The sequence below is a fragment of the Quercus robur genome, chromosome 5 (assembly GCF_932294415.1).
Source record: "Quercus robur chromosome 5, dhQueRobu3.1, whole genome shotgun sequence".
In the NCBI taxonomy this organism is placed as follows: Eukaryota; Viridiplantae; Streptophyta; class Magnoliopsida; order Fagales; family Fagaceae; genus Quercus; species Quercus robur.
In genome coordinates, this window is record NC_065538.1 from 46,207,285 (window position 1) to 46,225,486 (window position 18,202).

At 34.3% G+C, this 18,202-nt stretch overlaps 1 protein-coding gene across 1 annotated transcript; it reads left to right on the forward strand.

Annotated features, from left to right (window-relative positions):
• The first annotated feature begins 15,151 nt into the window (after positions 1-15,151).
• LOC126728257 (uncharacterized mitochondrial protein AtMg00820-like) lies at positions 15,152-15,475 on the forward strand. The gene has a single exon (XM_050434111.1). The coding sequence runs from the start codon at positions 15,152-15,154 to the stop codon at positions 15,473-15,475; it is 324 nt and encodes a 107-aa protein (XP_050290068.1).
• The last annotated feature ends 2,727 nt before the right edge of the window (positions 15,476-18,202 follow it).

Consider the following 18,202-nt stretch of genomic DNA (forward strand, 5'->3'; position numbering starts at 1 on the left):
TGATGTTAAGAAAGTACATTACAACATAAGTTGTTTAATTGCTCCTAAATACGACCAATGATACATATATCTGCGATGTCAACGTTTAGAGATAACTAGATGATATCCCACGCAATGCGCGAATTACTTTACAATTTTATTTTAAATTAATTTTATGTATATTAAAATCTACATATAATACTTAATACTTATTTTTTTTTGTATAATATTTATGTGCCCACAATATTGTTAATTTTGAAACTTGATTTTCTTAATTCATATTTTCTTAAAAAAAAATTGTATTACACTATAAGATTATAATATTTACTATTAAAAATAGATTTTATTTTTCAAATTAGTTAAATGATTTTGAAATCTACAAATAAGAATTTAAAGTATATAATACTTTTATATCCTAAAATTATATAAATTTTAGCAACCTACCAAACACTTTCTCAACCACACTATTCTCACAACCAAATATAGAGACCTTGATCACAAACACCTAATTAATTATCTCAATGAAATTAAGGAAATCATTTGTAAGTATCAACATAAAGAGAACGTGATTAAACAAAGAGAAATTTGCTAAAAACACATTTATTTATGAAAATTCAATCGTCTTTAGTTGGGCTTTCGTATCCTTTAAAAAAAAGCGAAAAACACTTAAAATCACTATGGCTCATACGGCACAAAATAGCAGTAAAATAAACTTACAAAGAAACCTACAAATTATGAATTCTAACACAATTTTTTTTTTTAAAAAAAATATCTAACTTCATAAATAATCAATTATAATGTTTCTTTTTCTTTTTCTTTAGTTCTAAAAAAAATACATTTATAACTTTCCCAAACCAAAATCTCAAACACCCAAAGACTCCAAGCGAATCATAATCTTGACAAAATCTACAATGTCTGACTTCAACATTAAAACGGCAAACTACCATTACTGAATAAAAGACGTAAGCCCCCTTCCTTGGTCATAACCTACTCATACAAGTTACGATCAAATGATACTACAACATTGGAGTTATGTAGGTGTCATTGAAAGGTTGAAAGTAAATGACATTGTTTTTTGTCTAAGCGTATTTGAGATGGGATGGTATGAAAGGCTATGAAAATGTGTATATAAAGGAGTAGAAGTGAAAAGGGTGAATGGAAATGCAAAGCGTATTTGAGATGAAAAGTCTTGAAACATTAAACAAAATAAAACAAATAGTAGTAACATTGAATAATAATGTAACAAAAATAGTCTTGAAACATTGAACCAAAAGAAATAAAGAGTCTCTATTTTAAATTTGTGCTTATCTCTAATGTGGCTTAAGGGTATTTTAATTCTCTTCATAGAGTGCGTTACATGGCAGAACCTCATTCTTTCTCGCATGAGGTCTCTGCTTTTATATATATATTGATACGAATATTCATGTGTGTTGCCACCCCCATATTATGATATTCAATACTCAATAATTTTTCTAATAATACATTATTCATTTAATATTCTCCTATAATATATGAATGGGTCAACTTATCTAAATTTTTTAATAAATTTTAGCTTATAAGAGCATTCATAGTAAGAAAGCTAAAAAAAATATAGTTAAAAAAAAGTATAGCTTTTAGTAACTCAAAACACTACTTTATCTATTTTAACACTCCACTTTATAATACATTCAACATCAAAGGTTTTATTTTAACATTCAACACATTAAAATAATATAAACAATACAATAATAACAATCACAACTATCAACACATTAAAATACTAATTTTTTTTAGCCCCACGCATTAAAAAATTAATTATTATTATTATTATTATTATTATTTTTAAGTTTTAAGCTACAGTGAGCTACTATCTAATATCTATAGCAACTTACTGGTAATTGATACTCAAATTTTTTTACATTTCCCTTCTTTGCTATAAAAACACATTTTAAGGTTATTGGTTGCTAAATTGACTTTATAGTCAATTTAGCAATTTTATGATTGCTCTTACTTATTTTTTTTATATTTGCCCCGCTTTTTATATATAACTAAGTCAAATTTACCTTTTTTTCCCCCCTAGTTTTGCATTTAAGTAATCCTTTTATGTTCTTTTATTATTTTTTCTTCTCTCCAAAATTTTTCCTTTTTATTTTTTTATTTTTTTATCTCTCTTTCCATCCTTCTCCGCCTCATCAAGCTTCCCATCTGAGCACCATCCTTTCACCAACAAAAATTCCCAATTTTCATTAACAAATAAAAAAAATTTCCCCAAAAAACTTTCCAATTTTCAACAACAAATCACAAACTTGTTTTGTAGCCCCTTCATACTCTTGAAAAATAACATCACATTGCTCAGATCAACCTATCAATTCCTACCCACAAAATTCTTCTTGCAACCTCCCTATCAATCCTCGTTAGGGTCAATGACTCTTTATCACGCCCCAAACCCACTAGGGGCCTAGTGCCTCTAAAAAACCATGAGTTTCTAAAAATGAAAAAGAAGTTTTCACACACCTGGTTTATTAAAAATAGTAATAATAAAAAAGAAAGAAGAAAAATCACACACATGGTTGCATTGACTAATAAAGTGCAACCAATGTTATCTTTTTCAAGAACAATTAAATTCAATGTTATCTTTTTTACCACTGCACACCTTTGATGCGATGGTTACTAATAAGTGTTTGTGGGGTGTGGAGGGCAAAGGTTGGGGTTCAAGTCTCCAGGAGGGAGCTTCACATACATATACAGTTAGATTAGGGTAGAGTAGAATTTCTATCTTGTATATATAAAAAAAATGTTATCTTTTTTAAGAACAATTAAATTCAATACAACTATGTGTTTGATTTTAATTTGGGAGTGGCCTGTTTGGTTTGCTCCTAACTCAAAACTCAGTTCTCATATTTCATTTCTCATCATTTAAACACAGTTTTCATATTTTATATCTCTATCTCTACTTTTTCCTTAACTCTATCTTATTTTTGTTTGGTTTCAAATATGGGTGTGCTTAACTCAAAATTTTGACAAAATGGTGGAGCCCATGTACTGTGTAGATCAGAACGGTAACATGTCTCTCCTCCATCTCTTTCATTTTTTTTCCTTCTCCTCTTTCACAAAGCCTGAAACATTGAAACCTTTCTCCTCCCATTTTTGGCCTTTACCACCTCCAACAACCCACAAACCCACCAATTACAATTCTCAAAAACCCAACCCACTATCATTGTTTTGCATCCACCACTGTACATATCACAAAAAATCAAACCCATCCACCATAGCAAATCCACCAACACCTTCAACATCATAGCAAATTCTTTTACATATATAATGAAAATAAAAATAAATACAAACACTAGAAAAAATTATCCCACAAAATCCACAACTCCAAGCCCAAAAAGCACACCTTAACCTGATTAAGTGTGTATTTGGCTCCAGCTTAAAAAGCCAACTTATTTTACTGTTCAACTTATTTTTGCTACTATTCATGGGTCTCATTGCACTTTTTTGTACTATTCATGGGTTCCATTGTACTATTTCAGCTAACTTTTACCTTTATCTACAATACTTTCAGCAAAAATTTTTCAGTTTCAGCAAAATAAGTGGATCTCAAACAAACCTTAAAACACAAATCACAACTGAAATCGAAGCCCTCTATGATCTCTGCGATCATCACGTGAAGAAAAAGAAAGAATGAAGAAGAATAATAAGAAGCTGAAAAAAGAAACCAGAGTGAAGAAGAAAGAAAAAAAAATGAAAGAACCCAGCCATGAAGAAGAATTAAAAAAAAAAAAAGAAAAAGAAAAGAAAAGAGAAGTAGATGAAAGAACCCAACTTGAAGAAGAAAAGAAAGAAAGAAAAGAGAAAAGAGGAGAGGGAGAGAAGAAATATCAGTACGGTGGAGAGAAAAAGTGAAGAAGAAAAAGAGGTTTGAGAACGTGTGTGGTCTTGAGTGTCTAACCGTGGGTCCCATAATCATCAAATATTTACAAAAATACCTGGTATCTCAGTTTTCAGAATTTGGAAACTCCTAAAATTTGTTTTCAATTCTCATCATTCTAACTCTTTTTTTTTTTTTTTTTTTTGGAGTTTTGAGTTATGAAAACTCAACTCAAAAACTAAACCAAACAACATACTTTGAGTGGGTCCCACAATTTTTGAGTTTTGAGTTATGAAAACTGAGTGATATAACTCAAAACTCATCAAACCAAACATACATCCCCAGCCTTGGTCCATGGTGAATTATAATGTGGATTGGGCTTTTGTATTTGTCCAAACTGGGCTTCGTGAGGCCTACCTTTTGGAACCCATATGCTTTTTCGAAATACCCAGAAAAATAGTTCTAAAGAACCAGAAAAACACCCAGAATACCAAAATTTGCGAAAACAAAACATAGCCAAAATATATAGTGAAAACCTAGAAAAACAAACAGAACTAAAATTCCACTACTTTAATTGTACTAAAAAATCCAAGAAAGTAGATTCAGAGAAAAGAATAATTAAAAAAGGGGTAAATTTTTTTCTCATTCTTCAAAATAAAATCTCTGTGTACATGTTCATAGTTCATGCATTATGGCTACGCTATATATACACTTCTTTGTACTCTGTACACAATCTCACACACTCAGAAGTAGAAAATTGCACAAAGACTCAATAATAACACTTTAACCCCATAACACCGAATATCCAACACGACTTTCACGCACCAACACATAACCCTCATTTATCCACCCTTGATCTATAATCTTTAGAATTTCCAATCCTTGAATCCATTACCCATGTGCTGTCTAGAGGCACCAGATCGAAGAGAAGGAGTGCGAGCCTTGGGATTTGAAATTTTTGAATAGGCAAAGATAGGGGGTTTGTACTAGGATGATTGAAAAGGAAACCAACACCTTTTGTGGCAATGGCATTTAGAGTGGAAGAGATCGACACATTTGGGTTTGGGTTTGAGCGAAATCAAAGTGGGTCGGTCAAAGAAAGAAAAGAAAGCACCACCGTTGATGGGGTGATGGTGGTGGCAATGAGTGTAGGAGGCAACGCTCGAACCTTTCGACCATGGAGTTGGAGAGAGAGAAGGCTTGGGGAACCAGTTTGATAAGGAAGTAATGGGTTGGGTTAGTTTGACCTAGTTGGCTGAGAGTATTTGAAAAGTTAGAAGCCATATAAGAGCATTCACATCAGTGGATGTAAAATTTTGCAAAATACAAAAAGCAACAAATTTTACACATTTTGCCCCAAAAATCTTCCACATCAGTCCTTCTAAAACTATGTATATTTACACATTTGTTATAGTAACTGTTTATATATACACGGTTAATGTAGCTGTGTATACCATTATTTTATTAATTTCACATTTCGCACATTTTTTCTCTCTCTTCTTTGTGCAAAATGAACTCAATCTCAGACTTTTGATCTCCTCGTCTTCTTTTTCCTCAGATACACATAAACACATCTACACAGACAAATCAACATAGAGATGGACAAACACACCCACATGGACAAACCAATAGAAAGACAAATCGGTGTTGGTGTTGGTCACTTGTGGATCTGTGGATCAGTGTTGGTAGCGCTAGATCAGAGTTCGTGGGTCGACGGAAATGGGCCTGGATGCTTGTGGATCGGTGTTGGCAGGGTGGATCGGTGCTTGTGGGTTGATGGGAATGGGTTTTGATGCTTGTGGATTAGTGCTGGCAGCAGAGATCGATGCTTGTGGGTCGACGGAGTCCGTGCTTGTGGGTTTTGATTCTTGTGGTTCTTATGGGGTTTGGTTCTTGTGGTGGAGATTGGTGCTAGTGGTGGATAAGTGATTTAACCATTAGAGGAAAAAGAAGAAGAAGATGCTTAAGGAGGGAGGTGATTTGATTGTGACCTTGAAAGGAAGAAGGAGAAGTTACCATGGAAGGAAGAAGAAGAAGAAGTAGAAGAGGGACAAAAGATTGGTCTGAGAGATGAGATAAGGACAAAAAAAAAAAAAAAAAAAAAAAGATAAGTACAAAAGAAAAGATAAAAAGATAGGGACAAAAAAAAAATATAAACAATAATTAAAAATTAAAAAAATATTATTATTTAAATAAAGGGGGTTATAAAATTGATGAACTGATGTGAGTACTTTGGACAAGTGGTAGTGCAAAATAGAAAAAAGTAGGTTTTTAGTGTAAAATAGACGGAAAAATTTGGCCAGATTGATGCAATTTCTCTAATAAGCCTAACCCAAAGTAAAAAGAAACAAATTCATTCCCAAATAACAAGCCCAGTCCAACAAATATGTGACTTAAGCCCATTAGCCGCCAAACTTCCAAAATTTCACAAAGTCCCTTCAAGTCATAAAAATGTATTTTTGGTCCCAAACTTTATCAAAATAAAAAGATTTTCTTTAAAATTGTTAAATGAGATTATTTTTCACATTTTCTTGAATTTAAGCCCTTGAGTTCCTTGTTGTTTCTTTCTCTTTTTGCATGAAAAAAAATGCTTAGACAGGGATCGCAGTACTATGCAATGCTATGGAATGACGTAAGCCTCATTAAATTTTTGTCATGCAATTTGCTTTCCTAGTAAATGCAATGCAATCGCATCCTTAGTTATGCTTTCTAGTCTTGTTTTCTATAATAAATTGTTCATGTGTTCATGCATTTTACATATGCTTGCATGCTCATGTATTTGCCATGTCATCTCATTGGATAAATTTATGTGTTTATATAATCACATGCTCATGCATTTTCCTATGTCATTCTCTAGAGTAGATTGTACATGTTTCACATGGTCAATAATGAACCAAATGCCAAATTCTTTAGTTATCCTTTAAATGTTGAATCTTTGGATTAATTTTGAAATAATGTGCTATCCTTTGAGATAAGTGTTAGGTGTTGTAAGGTGTCTAACCAAGATTTTGAATTCTGTTAATTATGGAGATTGTTTCAAATTGTTAATTGGAACAGAATATTTTGATATCGATGCACCATTTTGGGATTACATGCTATATATATATATACACACAAAGTTTGGCTATAAACTTGACTGTAGCCTAAGACTACAATTTTACTCAATATCTTTTTATTGAATGTGAATTCTAACAAATCCATCATTGGATTACATTTTCTTCTTACATCCTTTATACTTGCAAAATTTCCAAAAAATCAAAAATCAATAACTATGTCATCAATCAATTGTTAAAATTGCAAGTTTTTGTAGTCTTAAATTATGCATCATCCATTTTTCGCTGAATGTACACAATTTTATTACATCAATGCACTTAAATTTTTCTACAAATCTAGACAATTTGTACATCATATGTACTCAATTTATAATAGAATTTATAAAATTCTATACATTCAACTTATTCCTTTTTCCCAAAATGTACACAATTCTGTTTGATCAATGCACTCAATATCTTTTTATTGAATGTGAATTTTGACAAATCCATCACTGGATTACATTTTTTTTTACATCTTTTATACTTGCAAAATTTCCAAAAGATCAAAAATCAATAACTATGTCATCAATAAATTGTTAAAATTGCAAGTTTTTGTAGTCTTAAATTATGCATCATCCATTTTTCACTGAATGTACACAATTTTATTACATCAATGCACTTAAATTTTTCTACGAATCTAGACAATCTGTACATCATATGTACTCAATCTATAATAGAATTTATAAAATTTTATACATTCAACTTATCCATTCTTCCCAGAATGTACACAATTCTTTGTGATCAATGCACTCAAATTTCTCTAAGAATCTAGACAATCTGTATATCAAATGTACACAATTTTTCATTGAATTTACTCAATTTTATACATTCATCATATCCATTTTTTCACTAAATGTACACAATTTTTTGTTGGATTTACAGAATTTTGTACATTTAGCTATCCATTTTTTACAATTCTATACAAAGAACACATTCATTTTTTATAAGAATCCATGAAAATTTTGTACTAGAAAGCACGGGTGTGGCTCCAGGGCTATTGCACCCGCACCCGATACTTGGCGACGTGCTGATTCACCTTTTTTTTTTTGGGTTTTCCAATTCATGCTGATTCGGGCGGAAACCAGTCGAAATTGGCCCGATTCGGGCCGAAATTAGTGTTAAAAAAAAAAAAAGTAAAAAAATTGTGTCAAAACTCTCTCAATGTTCATTCTTTTTATCCCTTCTTGAGTTTCACTAATTCTATTCTACCCATGGCATCAAATATAACCAAAAAAAATCCAAAACAAAACAATGAACATTGAGAGAGAGAGAGAGAGAGAGAGGGTAAAAAACGAAGTGATCTTTGATAATTCTTTGAGCCTTCTTCAATCTTCACATATTGCAGCACAAAGAGAGAGGCAGATAGAGTGTTACAAGTAAAAGAATAAAACATAGAGAAAGAACGGAAAACCAAGAGCTGTATACGGGTAGAAGAAGTGGGGTAAGTGAAATCTTAAATGGGAAAGTAATAAAAGTTTGCCACGTTATTCTTCCTTTAACGCTAGTGCCACGTTTTTATCAACCACGAATATAAACATGAACAAACAGTGAAAATAAAAAGGTACTTTTTTTTTTTTTTTGTTATAAGTTATTAAAAAAAAGGTACTCTATTTAATAATATATAAATATATATTTACCATTATATGAAAAAATATGATTAGTAATATATAAAAAATATAGATAAAAATATATTTAATAATTTAGTAAAAAGCATATTCTGCTGCACCCGCACTTTAATTTTCAAAAATTGTCGAGTTGCCACAGCACACCCTCACTCGCACCCGAACCCGAATCCGAATCCGCACTTGTGTTTCCTAGAATTCGTACATCAAATGTACACAATTTTATTTATTTATTTTTGTGGAATTTACTTAAGTGTATACATTTAAAGTATCCATTTTCCCTGAATGTATACAATTTTGTACTATGAACGCTCTCAATTTTTTTTAAGAACACATCAAATGTATAAAATTTTTAATTGAATTTATATATTTAACTGATCCATTTTTTACTGAATGTACACAATGCTCTGCATGAACGCACTTAATTTTTTTTAAGAATCTAGAAAATCATTAAGTTAGGATATCTATACTATATATAAGAAGATTCCCCTCCTTCAATTGGACTTTTTTCATGTCAAAAATACCCTCATCAAGTATCCAATATATTTTCTTACAAGTTTTTAAAAAATAGGGTCAATAACGTCACACCAAATTACTTTTTTTTTTTTTTTTTACAAGTTCAAACTTGCTTCTTTTTTTATTTATTTATTTTTTAATTTTTTTACATTAAAAACAGACATCTTTAAATTTAGGTTTCATTTTTCCAGTTTCTTTTCACGTTCTTTAATTCTTTTTCATTTTTTTTATAACTTTTTTCACGTTCTTTTAAATCTTGTACAGCTCAGGGTTTTTTTTTTTTTTTTTTTTTTTTTTTTTTTTTTTTTTTGTGTGGCTATATTTTTTCATGTTCTTTTTCATTCTATAAGGATGATTTTTTATTTTTATTTTTTTTTTCATTCAACCTATCGGATGAGGTTTTTTAATTTTTGGATAGAATTATTGATATAGGTTACCGTGGGATGAGGATTAGGTTTTTTTTTTTTTTTTTTTAATTTTTTCTTTCAACTTACGATAGGTTTTCGTTTTGACAAGTAGGGTTGTGTTTGAAAACATGAGTTAGTGGAAGAGTGGTTTTAACTTATTTTCTTTTAACCCTTCACCTTTAGAAAAGAAATTACTGCTTATCTCTAAAGATTATCATTTTGGAGCTCAAAAAAAAAAAGTTTATCATTTTTATTTGTTTGAAAAATAAAAAATATATTTCTAAATTATAATAAATGCAAATTATTAACTTTTACCCAAAAAAAAAAAAGAAGGGCCTCTGAGCATGCGCTCATGCGTGTACTCAGAGGCTAGTTTGGAAATAAGGAAATCAGAAAATAATTAATTTAGAGAGGATTTAGGGTCTGTTTGGGATCCGCTTATTTTGTTGAAACTGAAAACTTTTTACTGAAAGTATAGTAGATAAGGTAAAAGTTAGTTGAAATATACCGTGAGACTCATGAATAATATCAAAAAGTACAATGGGACCCATGAATAGTAGCAAAAATAAGCTGAATAGTAAAATAAGTTGGTAAAAATAATTTTTACCAAACATACACTTAGTGTGCGTTTGGATTGGGCGTTTTGCCCAATTCGCGCATTCTACGTTTTTTAGTGGGTCCCATGGGTACTGTTCACTTTTCTACCAAACTCAGCAAAACACAGATTTCTAGGTAAATTTGGGTTCCCCAACACTATTCATACCTTTAAAAATTATTTTGCTATAGTGTTTTCAGTAATAAGTTTTCAGTTTTTAGCAAATAAGCGGTATCTAAACACACCCTTAGTGTGAGTTTGGATGTTGCTGAAATGATTTTCTCAGTGCGTTTGCGTTTTAAACAGTGGGTCCTGTGCACTGTTAATGGGACCCATAAGTACAAAATTCAGCAAAATTTTCATTAAAAAAGGGTCCCATGGCACTATTCACACATTTAAAAATTAATTTGCTACAATATTTTCAGTTTTCAGTTTTCAACAATAAGTGATATCTAAACAGACCCTTAGAGTCCATTTGGGATCAGCTTATTTTGCTGAAACTAAAATTTTTTTGTTGAAAGTACGGATGATAAATGTAAAATTTAGCTGAAATAGTACAGTGAGACCCATAAATAGTACCAAAAAGTGCAGTGGGATCCACGAATAATAGCAAAAATATCACATTTCCATAAATGAGCTAAGTCAAACGAAATAGGAGTAGTTAATTTAGGACATGTCTTAAGGGGCACTTAAAAATAAAATCTTTCATGAACAATGAGAATCAGATCAATCAGTTTTCTAGGCAGATTTATCTAGCCTGCCTTAATAAAACATCTTTGTCTTCTTTCTCAAAAAAAAAAAAAAAAAAAAAAAGAATCAAATCATTTTTAAGTTATTTTCAAATTCAAAATTTGAAAAGATAATGGTTTTAAATAAATTAAATGCTAAAATATTTTTTAATAAAAGATAATATTTTTAAGTCAATTAGGTTTAAATTTCAAATTTGATTCTAATTCATTTAAAGTCAATTTAAGTTTTGAACTTCTCTTTCTCTCTCTCTCTCTCTCTCTCTGACTCTACGTAGTCTTTGACAGTAGAAGTAACGTACTCACCTTTCCTTGTGAGTTTTCAACCTCTCTAATCTGCTTTCTTATCAGATTAGAATCTCATGAAGTAGCTGCTTCTGAACAGCAGGCTCAGTTTAGCATTTTGTTAAGATAATTTGAAATCTTGGTTATCAAACCATTAATGTCTCATTATGTCAATCTTTCTTAGTTTAAACATTACGCTCTATTACTTATAATGGGCTTAAATCCTAACAAAAGAGATCTAATGAACCACGTACGTACGACGTACCTTGCCCACACCCCCTGTCATGGACTTGGGAGAATCTTCGTATTTAGGGAACAAGACTGAATGTCGCATGCAGTTGCACACTTAGAGCTTCTTTTTTTTATGGCAAACTTGGAAGAGTATCATTCCAACTTGAAATTGAAATACAACAGAGCAAGGAAACAGGTAGAGACAACAAGAGAAATTACAAGAAGTCATCCCTATTAATCTGCTGAATGGGAGGGGGGGGTGACACCTTTCCATATCTGAGTTTGGCCCGAGAGTTTAGCTTCCTTGGCTAACGCATGAGTTGATCTATTGCCGCCCCTTTTCAAGTGCTTGAAGGAATAACAAGAGAGGAGTGCGAAGAAGACTTGATATCATGAAGGATATGACCAACCTCACCACTTGAGTCTCTTAAGGATAGAGCTTGAATCACTAATAGAGCGTCGGACTCAAAGATGGCACGAGAAATCTGCATCTCTAAAGCGAAAAGGACTCCCTGGAGAAGGGCAAATGCCTTGGTCACCTCAGCAGAAAAGTCTAATGGGAGGGGTTTGCTTAGAGCTCCGATGGGGTTGCCTGAGTAGTCTTTGATGATTACACCTATGCAAGAGTTCCTCCCATTGTCTGAAGTTGCTCCATCTACATTGACCTTAAAGAAGCCTGGTGGGGGAGGGGGGGGGGGGGGGGGGTGGGGAGTAGGTAGCGTTAGGAGGGGCTGGATGCAGGCATTATTGAAATCAAGTAAGGTTCTTCTAGCTAATTCCCACGCTTGCAATGGAGGGCCACCTGCATCATTGTGGATGGCTTGGTTCCTATTACTCCAAATGGTCCAAGCAGTCATGAAGAAGATATTCAGCTCCCTAAAGGTCCCTTTCTTGACGAATTGGCCTGTGTTAAGGATACATCTGTAGTTGTCAAGGATAGCAACTAATTCATTTTCAGCTAGAGTTACTGATGTATCATAGCTGTAATATTCAAAATACAAATCTCGGATTGTGATGAGATAGGATTAGGATAAGATAGAATTGAATTTTGAATCTGTATCTAAGTTATAAGATAGAAGTATATCTGAATTTGTATACATGTGATAAGTTAGAATTGTATTTAAATTTAAATCTGTAACAAACTCTTCTATATATTAAAAGGCCTTGAACCGTGAAAGGTAAGGCTTGAAAACAATTTCAATTATCTTGTTTTTTCATGGTATCATTCAATGGCTTCCTCGTCTTCATCAACTTCTGCTGTGAACACTGCTACTTCTCCTTCTCCCACTTCACTTACTACCATTCACCATCTCATCATCATCAAACTTACCTGTGACAACTACCTACTGTGGAAAGCTCAAATTGTTCCTTCTCTCAAGGGGCAACATCTCTATGGCTATCTCAACGGAACCACACTTGCTCTACCTCGGATTGTCACCATTGCAGCTGATGATACCACTCAAGCTATCCAAAATCCAAAGTTTCAGCACTGGCATTTGCAAGATCAAATGATACTCAGTGCCATTATTTCTTCCCTTTTAGAGAAAATTCTAGCCCATGTGGTTAAATTTACCACCTCTCGAGATGTTTGGTAGGCATTAGAACGCATGTTCACCTCCTAATCTAGGGTTAGGGCAATGCAAATCCACTATCAGCTCGCTACTTTGAAGAAAGGCAATTCCTCTATTGCTGATTATTTTCACCAGTTTACTTCATTGGTTAACACCCTTGCTACCATTGATTAACCCTTGAACGAGTTTGAAATTGTTTATTTTCTTCTCGCTGGTCTTGGCTCAGACTATGATTCATTTGTCACCTCAGTGACTACAAGAGTTGATCCTTTCTCAGTTGAAGACTTGTATGGGCATTTATTAGCTCATGAACTCTGGCTTGAGCATCAATAACCAATTGTGGACCTCTCACTTGTAGGGGCAAATTTTGCAAGGCGAGGGCTTTCACGTGGTGATCGTGTAGGTGGCTCCTCCCCTTTAGTAGGCCGTGACTCTTCATCCAAGAATCAACAGAATTTTTGAGGATGGGGTCGTGGTCATTGTTCCTCTTCCTCCCAAAATCGTCCCATCTGCCAGGTTTGCCACAAGACAAGACACATGGCCTTGAAGTGCTATCACAGGTTTGATAATTCCTTCTCCATTGACACTACTAGCAACATGCATGCTCTACTCGCCACTCCACAAGCATCACCCGATCTCAATTGGTACCTCGATTCTGGTGCAACTCATCATCTCACTTCTGATTTTGCAATTTTGAATGTGATGGAAGAGGAGTATCACGGTCCAAGTCAAATTCGCATTGGTAACGGTATTGGTTTGAATGTTAAACACATTGGCTCTACTAAACTATCCACTCCTTCCTCTTCTTTTCTTTTACATAATGTGCTCCATGTGCCTCACATTACCAAAAATTTGATTTCTGTTCACAAATTCACATATGATACTAATACCTCTATTGAGTTTCACCCCTCTTATTTCTTTGTGAAGGATCAAACAACGGCAAGAGTTCTGCTGTGCGGACTGAGTAGAAATGGGCTATACCTTTTTCCCTTTGCTTTCAATAAATTGCCTTCGTCATCATCTGTCTTTGTTGTTGAACGTACTTCTCCAGCACAATGACACTCACGCTTAGGACATCCTATTTTTCGTATTGTTAATCATGTTCTTTCAAAATTTGGTCTGCCTGTTATTTCCAGCAAAATTGTTCATCCTTGTTCTGCTTGTTTCAACTCTAAGAGTAAACAACTTTCTTTTTCATTATCTTGTACTCAAATAAATTTTCCTTTGGATTTAATTCACACCGATGTATGGGGTCCATCTCCTATTTGCTCAAAATTTGGTTTCAAAAATTATGTCTCTTTTGTTGATGCGTACAGTCGCTATACTTGGCTTTATCCCATGACAAATAAAAGTGATGTGCTACCTATTTTTATTAAATGGCAAAAATATGTTGAGCGTTATTTTAATCACAAAGTAAAAGTTGTTCAATCTGATTGGGGGTGGTGGATATTACTCACTTAACAATTTTTTCCAAAACTGTGGCATTACTTATCATGTATCTTGTCCTCACACGCTTCAATAAAATGGTGTTGTTGAGCGCAAACACCGTCATCTTGTGGAAACTGGTTTAGCATTATTAAATCATGCTCACATTCCTCTTCAATATTGGGAAGATGCATTTCAAATAGCTTGTTATCTGATAAATAGACTCCCCACTTCCACAATACAAAATCTATCTCCTTATGAAAAATTGTTTGTTCAAGCACCTGATTATAATTTCTTGCGTGTTTTTGGTTGTGCATGTTGGCCAAATTTACGTCCTTATAATTCTCACAAAATTCAACCACGCTCAACTCAGTGTGTCTTCCTTGGATACAGTTTACTTCATAAGGGATATAAATGTTTACATCTTCCTTCAGGTTGTGTCTATTTTTCCAAAGATGTGTTCTTCAATGAAGATGTCTTTCCCTTTGCTAGGCCTTGTTCCACAAATTTCCAGTAACTATCTACTTCAAGTTTAACTTCTTTTCAGGTACAATCCTCTACTGGGCTTCGCAGCAATCCCTCTCTCTGTTGGCACGCCTTCTTTCACTTCTGCCACATTCCCCTCTTCAGCCCATATTGCATCTCCACAGGCCCATTCCGAAACCTAAGCTAGCCCACAATTGTTGGCTCATCCCTCATCTCCTTTACCTTATTCTGAATCCCTTCCCTCACATATCTCTCCGCCCCTTCAACTCTCCCAAATAATTCCCTTGACGACACTCAACCCACCGACCCTCAACCCATATCCACCGACCCTCAACCCACCCATCCCATGATCACCCGCTCCAAAAACTTAATCACCAAACCCAAAACCTTCACCGACAGTATCGTGCGATATCCAGTTCCGTGTGCACTCCTTGCTGATGGTAATGCCTCCATTGTTGAACCCACTTGTTTCACCACTGCTGTGAAAGACTCCAATTGGCGTGCAGCCATGAATCTCAAGTTTGATGCCTTGCTAAAAAGTCAGACGTGGGTTCTTCTTCACACTGCTCGCAATGTCATTGGATGCAAATGGGTATTTTGGGTTAAGCGTAATGCCGATGGTTCCATTGAACGCTATAAAGCTCGCTTGGTGGCCAAAGGATTTCATTAATTGCCTGGAATTGACTTCGGAGAAGCCTTCAGTCCTGTAATCAAACCCACCACTATCAAAACAGTTCTCTCTATTGCTGTTTAAAGAGGCTGGGTTCTTCGCCAATTTGATGTTCAAAATGCCTTCTCTCATGGCCATCTATTTGAAGATGTTTATATGTCTCAACCTTTTGGGTTTATTCACCCCCAATTTCCTAATCATGTTTGCAAGTTGAAGTAAGCTTTTTATGGGTTGAAGCAGTCCCCTCGAGCTTGGTTCTCACGACTCTCTTTTCACTTACTTGCTTTAGGCTTCAAAGGATCGAGGTCTAATTCTTCTCTGTTTATTTATCATAGTGCCACCATTACTATATATTTTCTCATTTGTGTGGATAATCTTATTATTGTTACTGCCTCTAAACCTTCTGCAATTGATGATCTTCTTTGTCATCTAAAGACTAATTTTGCTATTAAGGATCTAGGTAATCTCAATTTTTTCCTTGGCATTGAGGTTCTGCCAAACTCCTCGGGTCTTGTCTTGTCTCAGAAACGTTACATTATTGATCTTTTAAGGAAGACAAATATGCTAGAGGCAAAACTCGCCAGCTCTCCCATGGCTCAATCCACAAGTTTATCTGCTTTTGAGGGGGATCCCCTTTTTGATGTCACTATGTATAGAAGTACCTTTGGGGCTTTGCAATATCTCTCCCTTACCTGTCCTGACATTTCTTTCACAATCAACAAACTCTCTCAGTTTATGCATCGCCCTACTAACATCCATTGGCAGTCTATCAAACGCTTCCTGCGTTATCTTAAGCAAACTATTCATTTTGGTTTGCAGCTGCACCGCTCTAAGTTCAATTCTTTTCTGATAAGCCAAAAATGAATTGACCCCTTGTGATAAATTAACCAATTAATTTAGCCAAGTGAATTAATTAAGTTAATTAATATGCAAACGCGTGGTAGCACAAACAAACCACCAATAAACTAATTATGCATCGGAAAATAAATAACACGGTGATTTGTTTACGAATGGGGAAAACCTAACGGCAAAAACCCTACCGGGTGATTTTCAGGTCACCACTCCCGAAATTCCACTATTATCACAACAAGCGGTTCCAAGTAAAGGAATCTCAGTACCTTATACCAACCTACAGTTGAACCCTTATCCCAATACCCAATTGGACTTGTTCTGTAGTGACAATTTCCCCTTTTGATGCACGGCTCCCAAGTATGTGACTAACCAATGCGCGGAGCCTAGTACACGACTTCAATCACCAACTAGAGAAGGTTGTTGGCTGCAAAATTTTTCAGTTCATTCCAACGATGAAGATCAAGAAGATGCTTGGTCACAAAATCCTACAGTGCACATACACAGCAACTTCTTCACAAGAATGATGAACTAGGGCAAAATTTTGTCTCCAGTTACAAATTGCTTGAACAAACTTTGCTCAACACTTGTGCAACATGTATACACTTTGACGGCCCTTAAAATAATCATTTTATATGTCTAGGGTTAGAAGAAAAGAAAGCCCAAACACATAATCACGGATTAGAGTCAAAACAAAACTGGAATTCTGTTTTTCATAAAGCTCGATAGATACTTGTCTGTCGAGATGCTGTCAAGCCACGGGGCTGGAACAGCTTCTTAAGCTCGATGGATAGCTAGCTGTCGAGCTTTAATGAATAGCACTTCTTCAGCTTGAATCTTGGATAGACTTGCATGTCTTCAACACTTGATCCTGAAACACAGTTTCTTGAAGTATTAAACACATTCTAGATATACCCAAATACAAGTAAAGTGCATTTTGTCAAAAGATAAGTCAATTACATAAAATAGCGACATATGTTCCTAACAAGTGAATCACATATGTCCTAACATCTTCAAGCCTTCTCTGATGCAGATTAGGCTGGATGTCGTGATGATCAGCGGTCTACTGGAGGTCTCTGTGTCTTTCTGGGCAACAATCTTATTTCCTGGAGTTGTAAAAAGCAACAGATAGTGGCTCGATCCAGTATAGAGGCTGATTACAAGGTCCTTGCCAATGCTTCAGCTGAGGTTAAATGGTTGCGTACCCTTTTGTTTGAACTTGGAATTCCTATCTCTAGTTTTCCTGATCTGTGGTGTGACAACATTGGTGCGACCTATTTATCCTTAAATCCTATTTTCCATGCTCGCACTAAGCATGTTGAGATTGATTTTCACTTTATTTGAGATATGGTTGCTGATGCTCCTCTTCTCATTCGTTTTCTGTCTACCAGAGATCAGCTTTCTGACATTTTTACAAAGCCTTTGTCTTCCTCCAGATTTTCTCTTCTTTGGACCAAGCTCAATGTATCTCCAATACTATTGTGCTTGCGGAGGCGTGTTAAGAATACAACTGTAGTTGTCAAGGATAGCAGCTAATTCATATGCAGCTAGAGTTACTGATGTATCACAGTTGTAGTATTCAAAATACAAATCTCGGATTGTGATGAGATACGATTAGGATAAGATAGAATCGTATTTTGAATTTGTATCTAAGTGATAAGATAGAAGTATATATGAATTTGTATACATGTGATAAGTCAGAATTGTATTTAAATTTGAATATGTAACAAACTCTTCTATAAATGAAAATGACTTGAAACGTGAAAGGTAAGGCTTGAAAACAATTTCAATTATCTTGTTTTTATAGCCTGCGATGTCAATGATGTTCATTTCAGTGGCTGCAATGTCCATCGGGCTCTTGCATGATTACAATTTAGA

Coding starts and splice junctions, on each gene's coding strand:
- LOC126728257 (XM_050434111.1), top strand. CDS start 15,152: ATGATCACCCGCTCCAAAAACTTAATCACCAAACCCAAAACCTTCACC.